Source organism: Galleria mellonella, unplaced genomic scaffold (assembly GCF_026898425.1).
Source record: "Galleria mellonella isolate WM207_F2 unplaced genomic scaffold, CSIRO_AGI_GalMel_v1 utg1650, whole genome shotgun sequence".
In the NCBI taxonomy this organism is placed as follows: Eukaryota; Metazoa; Arthropoda; class Insecta; order Lepidoptera; family Pyralidae; genus Galleria; species Galleria mellonella.
In genome coordinates, this window is record NW_026442010.1 from 35031 (window position 1) to 47403 (window position 12373).

Below are 12373 nucleotides of genomic sequence, written 5' to 3' on the forward strand. Positions count from 1 at the left end.
TAAGATCAGTCTCTCATTAGTGGACAAAGTGACGTGGCCACGGTTCGTACTGGCCACACCATTGCCACTCAAACCTCTTGGAGTTGGGGTAGTGTTGTATCCAGTAGAGCATTACGTAACATGACATATTAGTCGAATAGCTTTTCGTGTTAATTTTATTAATACCATTCCACTTGCTTCTAATAGCATAATACCTCAATTACGTGGATCGATAGAGGTGCCGCTTTCTGGAAACACTTGTATATTAAAATCGATACTAATTAAATGGTGTGAGATCTGTCTTGAACTGGCGACAGCGGTGCATGCAATATAAGAAACAATCAATAGATTACATACACTTATAAAACGGCAGGAATCATTCACTCTGCTGATTTATCGTTAGCCATTCCCTCTAGCAGTTACGGACACTACGCACAATTAGGCCCTATTTTCACTAAATTTCATTAAACATTTTAATGATAAAATAATAAATGTTGTAAAAAAAAATATACAAGCCAGTAGTTGTAAATTGCATAGAAAAAAAAAGAGAAGAAGCTTCTGTGGCCGAATATTATCAGTCAGATAATGATTGCTACACCAATTATTTAAAAGTGTATAGGTATTTATATGTATAATGTTTAATTGTGTGTGTGTGTGTGCAGTGGCGATATGCGACGGCGGGCGAGCGACTGGCGTCGCTGGCGGGCGTGGTGCTGGGTTGGTGTGCCTCGTTCGGGCTGATCGCGGCCATCGTCATCTACGGCGAGATCACGTCGCTGTTCGTGCAGAGGCACAAGGCGGCCGCCACCACACCCCACGCGCACATACTGCGCCTCTTCGGCGGAGGGACGCAGTTGTGAGTACCGCTCTATATTATTTAATTCGCTGAAACAATTTGTTTTCTGTCTGTCTTGTAAGTTACAATTCAATATGTATATATATAAACCCACTAGAAGGAATCAACACAAAAATTTTATTACAAGCCGCGAAGCCAATGTGATGATATTAGGCTAACATCATCACATTGGCTTTTATCATCACGATCCTTTACTTGATTGCTACACTGCAGTGTACGAACTACACTGTGACCGAACAGTAGACGGAGGATTGCAAGTGTTGCTAAGCTAACGATAAACACGGGTCGTTAGCTTAGCAACACTTTTGCAACTTAGCAACACTTTGCGTGCAGACCAGAAGGCAACCGGTCGCTGCACATGGACGCGCTGGTGGACGACGCGATAGCGTTCGGCGTGGCGAGCGTGGTCATCGTCGTCATACAGTTCGTGAGTGCCGCCACCGCCGTCACGGTAGTCAACTGGGCAGCTGCGCGGATGGTAATATATTCTCTTGGGATACTTAAATGATAAATATTTTATTTAAACAGGCTGTTCTGTAGTAGGACTTCGTCCGCTTCGAACATTATTATCATTGTGTTGATTGTGTATTTATTTGTACATGTTTTGGTGGAATATATCATAAGCTCCAGCTGTGTGGAATATAATTGGACGTGGTGTGTGGCAGGTGGCGCGCGTGCGGCGGCGGCTGCTGCGCTCCGTGCTCAGCCAGGAGATAGCTTACTTCGACACCAACACCACCATGAACTTCGCGTCCACGCTCACAGAGTGAGTGTGTTTCATTAACATCACTAGATATTTTATATCTATGTTTGAATTATGATAAAGAGGGCTTTTCAGTATTTATCTATTGTAATATTAAAAAAGTTTTACTTTCTGGGTAGCATTTGTGATTTTGCTCATATATCGACTATTAACAATATATAGGTTTATATATATATATATATATATATTTTATACCACTAAGGTAGCATACAGCCCGTCTGATGGTAAACGGTTTCATTATCCCATGGACGCCTGCAACACTAGGGCTGTCACGTACATGTCGCCGACCCTGAAGAAACCTTAATACACCCTTTTTCAATCATTTAAGTCATTCCTTGGAATACAGAATTTTATATCTTCTTCATTATACACGAAAACTTCTGGCATATTCATGAAGTGGGCATAGAACAATCACTTTACTTGATCTATCTTATATGTGGCCAGGGACACGGAAAAGCTGCGGGCGGGCGTGGGCGAGCACGTGGTGATGACGGCGTACCTGGGCGGCTCGGTTGTGCTGGGCGCCACGCTTTCCTTCTCATACGGCTGGCAGCTCACGCTCGCTGGCGTCTCTGTTGTGCCCGCCGCCATATTGCTCTCCACCATCGTCGCTAAGGTACCCCCCTCGCAGATATCACTGACCAGTTCCCAAATTTTATATGACACAGTACCCAATAATTTCATAATTGTCCCAATAATTTTCATCGAATTGGTGGTAATTCTGAAATCTTTTCACTAAAACTACTCCACCAATTTTTTTATTTTCTTGTACAACAAAAGCAAACTAGAAACTCTCACGTGACCATTGAGCTGGTACTTTTGTAAGATGAGTATAACTTATCAATAATTTATTCTATGATGCTGCCGACCGGGACCCAATGAGAATTATTTAATATTATTGCAATTATGAAGTGTTGCAATTAATACCTCAAGTACAAATCCAATAGCAACATTGTTGTTTCAGCTAGATACCGGCTAATTTTACAGTGAATTGTAAGATTCAGTGAAATTATTAAGTAGGTCGTATCAAGCGAAGCGAGGACGAGAGTCTATTTGGAATTTTCCTAAACGATCGGTGACGCACTCGCTCACTAATAATGTCAGAAACGCTATGGCCATACGGGACACGGTATTTCCCTTTCGAATTCTAAGAAACCCTTTCTTCTAGGAGGATGCCTAAGCTCTTGAAAAGTTAACATGCTTTCAAGTTCTAGACATTTTAGATTAATATCTAGTATAATTTAGAAATAGAAGAATAAATTGGCATGAAATTACTAATTTTATCAAATGAGAGAAAATCTCGCTTGTATTCGTATAACGATATTACGATATTGTACATAAGTACCTCGTACGAGTAGGTACACTACACGGAAAGTTAACGTTCTACATATCAACATTATATCAGCCTTTTATTGTCCACTGCTGTACATAAGCCCCTCTTAGGGGGTATTATCAGTAGTTTCCACGCTTGCCAGGTGGAATGGCAACCGCAATTAGGCTTTAAACATTTTAAAGAGGGACGCTGCTGTTCATCCCTCGCTCTCTCTTAGTCTGCTCTTACGACTCCCACGGGACGAGAAGGGATGACCTATTTTATGCCGGCAAAGTTAACAATAATAGAGCCTAAACCAGTACTTACATAGAACATTTCATTTCATTTCAACATGTTGATGCTAATATCCTAAAATTCAAAAGTATCTACTTAGAAGTGTTAAGGCGCAATGTTGATACTTCACAAGACGCCAAGTCCCATTTCATTATTAATTATCATTTTACGTAATCGTGACCTTAAATTTAGTAATTATTAAAACATCTAATCAATACAATTGTGAACAGAAGAATATACCTACTAGGTACGATAATACAAAAACAAATGTCGGTGAAGAATAACTGTCGTCATAGGATCGGCGCAAACCTAACGATTTCTTATTTATCTACGGTGATTGTTTGTAAAGGAAAAACGTCTAGTGTATAATCGAAGGCTTCGAAAATAAGAAATCAGGTTAATAATCCATTCGACTATAAACAAACTATGTCTTGAAAGTCACCAATTTAATCGTGTTTATATGGCCAGTACCAAACGCGGTGCACGAGCAAAGAGGTGCTGGCGTACGGTGCCGCCGGCCGAATCGTGGAGGAGGTGCTCTCGGCCATACGCACCGTGAGGGCCTACGCCGGAGAGGAGCTCGAAGTGAAGAGGTAGGAATACTTCATCCGTCCCCGAATATTACTGACTGACTGACTGACTCACTGATCATGGTGCCTCGTTGACGTGTTGCATGAGCTGCCAGAGTCGCATATTGAGCCCGTTTTTGGTTGCTTCCCGCAGGTACGAGGCGTCGCTGGGCCCGGCGAGTGCGCAGGCGCGGGTGCGCGGCGTGTGGGCGGGCGCGGGCGCGGGGCTGGGCTGGCTGCTCACGTACTCGCTCAACGCGATCGTGTTCGCGTACGGCGCCGTGCTGTGCGTGCGCGACATGGACCTCCCGCCCGACGAGCAGCAGTACCACCCCGGCATCATGCTCACCGTCAGTATACACATCCACCCAATAATCTTTGCACTAATTAACTCTAGTACTAATGAAAGAAATACAAAAATTTAAAAACATAAGCAATCCCACTGCATTTTACCTGTATAGACTAAGAGTGGTATGCAAACAAATCCAAACAGCGACAGGTGCTAGATATATCTGAGAGCCACAGTCCTCAGTAGCATAAATAATACTCGTATCTTATGAGTACATACATACATCTCGTAAACCGGCTGTATTTGGTATATTAATGTTGTCTTTGTTTATCCACAGATATTGTTCTGCACATTTATGGCATCACAAAATATTGTGATGTGTCAGCCACATCTGGAGATTTTCTCAGCGGCGCGGGGCGCTGCCAAGTCTGTCTTTCAGATCATGGAGAGGAAATCGAACATCAACGGGATGCAGAACACTGGCATCAAACCGGATAAGTTCACCGGGAACATTGTCTTCGATAATTTGTACTTCAACTACCCATCGAGGCTTGATGTAAAGGTGTGATTACATTTTATTACTCAAAACTTTTGCACGCGACTTAATCAGCATAAATTATAAAATATTTGCTGAGAATGCTTTACTGATGAGAACCTATTGTCCATTACGTGAAGTCACTATGTGAAGTTTCTCCCGCAAACTATAACAAAGCTCGATCTTGGAGACACACACACTTAATTGATTCTATTTTATATACATTTTCCTATACGAGGCCACCACTAGAGAACCTTTCTTCCCCATCTACTGTTGGTTAGCTGCCTATTCATAATAAGTACTATAATATGTTATTTCAGGAAGTACAACATAGTCTATCTATTTTATTTGATCTATATATCTGATAAGACAATGTCACTCATTAACCGCAGGTGTTACGAGGCCTGACTCTCAAAGTGAAAGCTGGGGAGACAGTAGCCCTGGTGGGAGGGTCCGGGTGCGGCAAGTCGACACTGCTGCAACTCCTGCAGCGGATGTACGAGCCTGACAGCGGCACCATCACAGTAGACGGTTACAAGCTCAACGACTTGAATCTACACCACTTTAGAACTAGCATAGGTGAGTCGTTGCGTTCCGATCTTGCCCGGTACAAAAGTGTCATAAAACAAAATCTGGTTTATTTCAAATAACAAACGAGCATATTATATGCACGATGCATTTGCTAATTAACCACCAGACTATTTATTTATTCTGGTTAGGTTTTTAGCAAACTTAGTAATGAATCCCATTTTGAAAATTGTCACATACATCGATAACTTTATAAACACTATCAACGCTTCCCATGTGTTGGCTTTTAAGGTCTAGGATTCGTAGTAGATTCTGAATAGGCTATCTTATTTTTTAAACTGAAATCCCTCTGATACAGCGGTGTTAAACTTGAATATGGTTCTTACACGCAGGCGTGGTGGGCCAGGAGCCGGTGCTGTTCAGTGGTACCATCCGGGAGAACATTACCCTGGGCCTCGACAACGTCAGCGAGGCGGAGCTGCTCGCCGCCACCAAGACGGCGCACGCGCACCAGTTCATCACAAAGTTAGCCAATGTATGTATCTCAGTTTTATGTTCTTTTTTGCGGCTTGTTCATTTTCTTCAACTTAGCATTCTCCTCTTTCTAAAATACGTGCTCTCCAACACACCTTTGCTGTACTATTAGACACCTAATACACAGACAGAAAGTAGATCAGCGATAACAAATTACAATAATATGTGAAATGTGCGTGGTGCAGGGCTACGAGACGGTGCTGGGCGAGCGGGGCGCGCAGCTGTCGGGCGGACAGAAGCAGCGGCTGGCGCTGGCGCGGGCGCTGCTGCGGCGGCCCGCGCTGCTGCTGCTCGACGAGCCCACCTCCGCGCTCGACCCCGCCGCCGAGAGACAGGTGCCCGACCATCACGTCACACAAACAAACAAACGAACACACGTCATGTAATCACGTCAATGCCCCGTAACTGGCAGGGGAATAGAACCATAGATTTTCGAGGAAATTGAATTCTGTACTGCAATCGTTTATACCAAAATAATTACGTTCATAAATAATACTACTTCGCTCTCCAATTTTTTCTGCTAGTTCTTCTAGTAACTAGTACTAAGTATGTTAGGTACTGTATTCTTGAAAATTGCTAGAGTGTCTCCGCAACAGCTAAGCAGCCCCGTTAGGCAGGCAACGTATTTTTGTAGTATAAATGAAACAAAACATTTCTATAGTCATAACAATGTCAATTCACATATAGTAAATGCTAGACTGTGACAGCTTTTCCCTCGTGTCCCTTAACACCCATTGTCACAATTTCCTTTTTGTCCACCAGGTGCAGGCAGCGTTAGATGCAGCTAGCAAGGGCAGAACCACACTGGTCGTATCCCACAGGTCAGTTTGAACATAGTGTTGACTGATCGTAACCAATATATGTCAATATTAAAAAAATCACACCCCGAAAATAACAAACTAAATATTTTACACAAGTGTTCGTTGGGTTGAGGCGCTCACCCACTCTTATCAATGATTTAAAAGAATATGGTTTATCGTATGTAATTAGAGTCATTAAACAATTATTTGTAATATGAGCTATGTGTATGGCAGGCTATCGACGGTGGTGAACGCGTCCCGCATCGTGGTAATGGAGCAGGGCTCGGTGCTGGAGCAGGGCACGCACGCCGAACTGCTGGCACTAAAAGGTGCCTACTGGCGACTCGTGCAGGACGATCTCACCAGCAAGTGAGTGCGCTTGACCTACAGAGTTAGTGTTAGCCTATGAACATACTTAAAAGTTCTAACGTCCCTATGATATTAATGTCCTACCACTGCTTACTAAGTTATCATATAGGAGTTTATTTAGTATCTAATAAAATCAAAATCACTGTTTGTAAATGTGTGCGTTGTTCCGCAGGAGCATAGCGCACACGTTGAGCAGTGCAGCGGAGGGTGTCGAGGAGGAGGAGGAGGAGGAGGTGGTGGCGGCGGAGGGCGCGGAGCGGGTCGCGGCGGGCGCGAGTCCGTTCCCGCGCGCGCACCTCCTCCGCCGCACCGGCAGCACCGCCAGCAGGCAGTCCGTGCGCGGAGGTGCGCTGATACTCTTGAAACTATTATAACCACAAGCGATCTTCGTATCTTGTACAAGTTGTATATTATATCAAGTTAAATATAAATTAATACTCGTATAGTAACTACTATTGTCATTGTCATACTACTAACAATTCGTTATAAAAGATTTTTTAGATACTCCTGGAAATTGTTTGCCAATCAAGTATAAATTTTACAGATAATTTCGTGCGAAGCAGCATCCGCTTAAGCACAGTATCCGCTGCTCACATACAGCAACCCGCAGTGGACATGACACAATACGGAGACGTAAGTTACACAATGTCGCACTTTCTATGTACTTCTCCCATGCTGCTACTAGTACTATAAAAAATAGTGTGCCAATTCGACAACTACTGTAAAGAAACTTTTTACCGTAACCAGGACATTCATAATTAGATACGAGTATTTTCTGCCCATACATATTATCTTTTTCTAAGTAAATGTGTTTCAGTTTAAATCTTAGCATCAGTAACTTTCTGTAAAACATGAAACAGAAAAAAATTATTACCAAATGGAAAAAGTACCATCCTTCATGTTACAGGAGCCGGATACGACTAAAGAAGACGAGGAAGAGGCCCCCACAGCATCCACATGGTCACTGCTGAAGTTGAACGCTCCGGAGTGGCCGCTGCTGGTCGGCGGCGGCGTGGCGTCCCTCCTCGTCGGAGCCACCATGCCTATATTTGCTTTACTTCTCTCCAAATTATATGGGGTCCGTATACTTACTTGTCTTTCTTGTTTTGAAAGAGAATTCTCAATTTTTCTGAATTTTTACGCGCTATTTTCGCGTTTTAATTGACTTTGAAGACTAGTCTTTCGTACATGACAGTACGAACTATATTTTTAATGGCTGGTAATGGAATGGTAACCCCCGCCTACGCTGTCTGTATTCGCTGGCAAAACACCATTCTTCCCCCCTACTATTAGCAATAGTATCTACTGATCCACAATAATATAAGCCCATGTCAGCGAACCAGTTCAATTCGGATTGTTTGATGAAATGTAAACTATTACACATTATATATGTATATGGGAAGTATAAAAACATGAATAATATCCCGTAGTTTTGGGATCATAGAATCTTGTTAATCTTTAGACTCCGATTATCATTTTTAATAAGGAGGGCCGTCAACTTATTTTTCCTACATTTCCTATTAATATAAATCTGCGAATGGTTGCAGATGTTCGCGAGTTCGGACGCGGAACTGATCGTGAGCCAGTCGCAGCTGTACGCGGGGCTGTTCGTGCTGGTGGCAGCCGTGTGCGGCCTTGTTATGTTCCTGCAGACCTGGCTCTTCAACAGGGCCGGCACCGCGCTCACCGATAGGCTTCGGGTCATGTCCTTCAAGAACTATCTTCAACAGGTAAAAAGCAACGATCACTTTAACACCTCAAGGATAAAGTAGAAGTTTCACGTGATAGGGAACGAACCGACCGGTATTTCTTAGATTTATTAATGTTTACAGACTTATTAAAACTTTAAATTACACTCTGGGTTTGTTGCACGCGTTCGTGTAGTCTAACTTCAGGCTGCAGCTGAAAATCAGTGCTTTGCTTTTAAGCAAAACTATCGCTAAGCTGTAGCCTATTTGGGTCACTGCGACACACTTGGTGAAAACATATTTTCATACGTTTTATATTTAAAAAAATGTAAATAATCTGATTGTATAAATTCATTTGTTAATTTACGTGTGTCATAAATGGCTCAAATAAAGTGCAGATTCTAAATCATTGTATAGATAGTGACGTTTCTCGCAGTAAATATTGAATTAGTACCTAAGTGCGATCGTCCGAGCTGAATAGTGATGTGATACTGATGCGGTGGTGGTGTGACAGGAGCAGGGCTGGTTCGACGCGCCGCAGAACTCGGTGGGCGCGTTGTGCGCGCGGCTGGCCACCGACTGCGCGGCCGTGCAGGGTGCCACCGGTCAGTGCCTACACAACACCGACACTAACACCAACACCACACTATACGCTCAGGCTTTACGCTCGCCAAATATATATTTAGTGACTATAAATATATTGAATATTTTTGTTTAATTATGTCGCACTTTTTGTGATTTTACAAGACAGCCATTTAATGTTTTTTTTACATTCAAATGTCGTGTGATTCGCCACATTCATCCAAAACGATAAAGACACTATTGCTATCTAGCGGCGAATAACCCGTTTTTATTTCGAGTCTTTGTTCCACCAGAAAAAGGAAAGTTTTTATAGTTCTTTTGCATATTTAACTCATTTTGCATTTTTTTTTTTTGTATGTTGTGCCCTTGTCTAACCGAAGGTGTGATATATAGTTACTTGGTGATAGACAAACTTCTAGCAGTCCACATCACAAAATTATCAGCGAACTCTATATATCACGAATAACCATTATCATTAACTTATTACAGGAACCCGTCTGGGAACAGTGCTGCAGGGGCTCAGTACCATGATAATAGGGGTCACCCTCGCGATGGCATTCTCCTGGAAAATGACGCTCGTCAGCTTACTCAGCGTGCCCTGTGTAAGCGATCCAAGAACATGTCTATCGTACCTAAATTTATATCTCTAGTCGTCTGGTATTACCATACCACGATGGCCAAATATTTTAGTACAGGATTTCATTTTGCATTTTCTTTTTCTTCAAACGGTATATTTGTTTAAATGAATATATGGATTCGCCGGCAGGTGATCGGTGCGATATACCTGGAGGGCTACGTAACGAAGCGCGCCGAGGTGCGGCAGCGGCGCGCGCTCGAGCTCGCCTCCAACATCGCCACCGAGGCCGTGCTCAACGTGCGCACCGTGCACAGTCTAGGTACGACGTTACCATCTAACATCCGAGTACAAACGGAGCTCTCATCGCTGGGGCGACCTCTCACGAGTGAACGACGTCTGGTTGTGTAATATGTGATATGTGCCGCGCCCGCAGGCGTGGAGGAGACGATCCTGCAGCGCTACGAGCGCGCGCTGGGCGCGGCGGCGCGCGGCGCGGGCGCGGGCGCGGTGCGCGGCGCGGTGTACGGGCTGTGCCTGTGCGCGCCCACGCTGGGCTACGCCGTGTCGCTGGCCTACGGCGGCCTGCTCGTCGCGCGCCACGGCCTGCGCTTCGAGTACGCCATCCTGTGAGTGCGCCTCCCTGCTTGCCTGGCACCTAGTCGTCACCGAGTCGAGCACTGATTACACTCTATTACTCTTAGACATTCGATTAACTCTACACTTTTACATAGACTCTAACTTAGACTCGTAAGCATGAGTACTAGTAGGGTTACTAGGTAATCAGAAAAGAATCGTCTCAAAAAACATCTTAAAACCCAGAACACGAAATTCATCAGTATTGCTGCGATGTAAAGATACCTCCTCGTGACTGTATAATATTCCCTCGTCAGGGTGTCGGAGGCCCTGATCTACGGAGCGTGGATGCTGGCGGAGGCACTGTCGTTCGCGCCGAACTTCGCGGCGGCGCGGCGGTCAGGCGCGCGCATACTGGCCGCGCTGCAGCGCCGCCCCAACATACACGACGAGCCCACCGCCGACGGACATCCTGAATGGGTACGTCACCCACGTGCACTGGTCACAGGCACGAAGGAGGAACAACTTCGTCGCCACAATAAGCACTCAAACGCCGTTACTTAGAACGAGTTAATTCAAATGTATTCAAAATGATTCCTATACATTACCATGTCGAAAAAGTGTCCCAAAAACTTATTCTTAGCATTGTCTGACGCCAAAAACTATTTCCCCTTCAGATGGCGACCGGCGAGCTGAAATTCGAAAACGTCCACTTCCGATACCCGACTCGGCCCGGGGTGCCCGTGCTGCGCGGGCTGAACCTGAAGCTGGAAGCAGGCCGCACCCTGGCCCTGGTCGGGGCCAGCGGCTGCGGCAAATCCACCGTCATGCACCTGCTCATGAGGAGCTACGATGCCGAGGATGGGTCCGTGGTAAGTCAGAATTACTTTTTCTTTTCATGTTACTGGTAACAGAATACTTACTGTGATAAATAGCGAACTAAAATAGTTTCGGTTATTAATAGTATACATTATCTTGATATCATCCTACAAGACTCACCAATATCTTAGGTTATCAACAGTTTTTATTTCAAACATGTTGTATTGTCAGGAGCTGGATGGACGTGACGTGAAGCGCGACCTGACCCTGAAGTGTCTCCGTGCGCAGCTGGGCCTCGTGCAACAGGAACCGGTGGTGTTCGAGAGGACCATTAGGGAAAACATCGCGTACGGCGACAACAGCCGCGAAGTCACCATAGACGAGATCATTGACGTAGCGAAACAGGCCAATGTACACAGCTTCATCGCCGGTCTGCCGATGGTAAGATGTCACTATAATGAAAAATCTAGAGTTCTTAAGCCGTAACCCCCACTAATACTGTGCGTGCGCAGGGCTACGAGACGCGGCTGGAGGCGGGCGGCGCGGCGCTGTCGGGCGGCCAGAAGCAGCGCGTGGCCATCGCGCGCGCGCTGCTGCGGCGGCCGCGCGTGCTGCTGCTCGACGAGGCCACCTCCGCGCTCGACGCCGCCAGCGAGAAGGTGCCGCACACCCGCATGCACACACTCACACACACACGTGCACACACGCACGTACTCGCCACAAATTATCAGCCATTGGCCATCGTTCAATCAAATAATAATAGCCGAAGGAGTGACAGTTATCAAAAAACCCAACTATTTTTCAGTAACCTAAAGCATTCTTATGATTCCATTAAATAAATAATAGTATTGTTATTGTTAATCCCATAAAATCTAACAACATTTCATTTATTACAATCCAAGTGAATGTAGTCCAATCTTTTACAAATTAAGGTATAATTGAGAACACTAGTAGGTACGCACCCCGAAACTCAAGACATCCCGGAACACCGGATCTTGGTACCGTCAGCTACACCACTACATACAATGACGTTTACATAGATAGTTTATCTTACATAATAATAAATAGAATATTAGAGTCCAATGAGTAATGCGTGAGACGTGAGACGTGAGACGTGAGACGTGAGAGGAGAGGTCACTAACCGTTGTTTGTTGCGGCGGCGTGCAGGCGGTGCAGGCGGCGCTGGAGGCGGCGGCGCGCGGCCGCAGCACCGTCGTCATCGCGCACCGCCTCGCCACCGTGCGGCACGCGCACACCATCGCCGTCGTCGACAGAGGTCACCACCGCACGCATCTCTTATACGCTC

General features: G+C 45.0%; 1 protein-coding gene across 1 annotated transcript in view; it reads left to right on the forward strand.

Moving 5' to 3' along the window:
• The window catches only part of LOC113514407 (multidrug resistance protein homolog 49-like), a 37509-nt gene that overhangs the window by 22658 nt on the left and 2478 nt on the right, over positions 1 to 12373 (forward strand). The window contains exons 2-26 of the mRNA XM_026898491.3: positions 642 to 835; positions 1169 to 1313; positions 1501 to 1601; positions 2043 to 2214; positions 3673 to 3797; positions 3928 to 4123; positions 4400 to 4624; positions 4990 to 5176; positions 5518 to 5660; positions 5845 to 5994; positions 6422 to 6480; positions 6694 to 6828; positions 7001 to 7173; positions 7373 to 7461; positions 7736 to 7906; positions 8376 to 8558; positions 9031 to 9121; positions 9588 to 9700; positions 9865 to 9994; positions 10109 to 10301; positions 10566 to 10728; positions 10926 to 11120; positions 11299 to 11508; positions 11580 to 11726; positions 12235 to 12343. Of these exons, the coding sequence (XP_026754292.2) occupies positions 642 to 835; positions 1169 to 1313; positions 1501 to 1601; positions 2043 to 2214; positions 3673 to 3797; positions 3928 to 4123; positions 4400 to 4624; positions 4990 to 5176; positions 5518 to 5660; positions 5845 to 5994; positions 6422 to 6480; positions 6694 to 6828; positions 7001 to 7173; positions 7373 to 7461; positions 7736 to 7906; positions 8376 to 8558; positions 9031 to 9121; positions 9588 to 9700; positions 9865 to 9994; positions 10109 to 10301; positions 10566 to 10728; positions 10926 to 11120; positions 11299 to 11508; positions 11580 to 11726; positions 12235 to 12343 (3799 nt within the window). The remainder of the gene's footprint in view (positions 1 to 641; positions 836 to 1168; positions 1314 to 1500; positions 1602 to 2042; positions 2215 to 3672; positions 3798 to 3927; positions 4124 to 4399; positions 4625 to 4989; positions 5177 to 5517; positions 5661 to 5844; positions 5995 to 6421; positions 6481 to 6693; positions 6829 to 7000; positions 7174 to 7372; positions 7462 to 7735; positions 7907 to 8375; positions 8559 to 9030; positions 9122 to 9587; positions 9701 to 9864; positions 9995 to 10108; positions 10302 to 10565; positions 10729 to 10925; positions 11121 to 11298; positions 11509 to 11579; positions 11727 to 12234; positions 12344 to 12373) is intronic.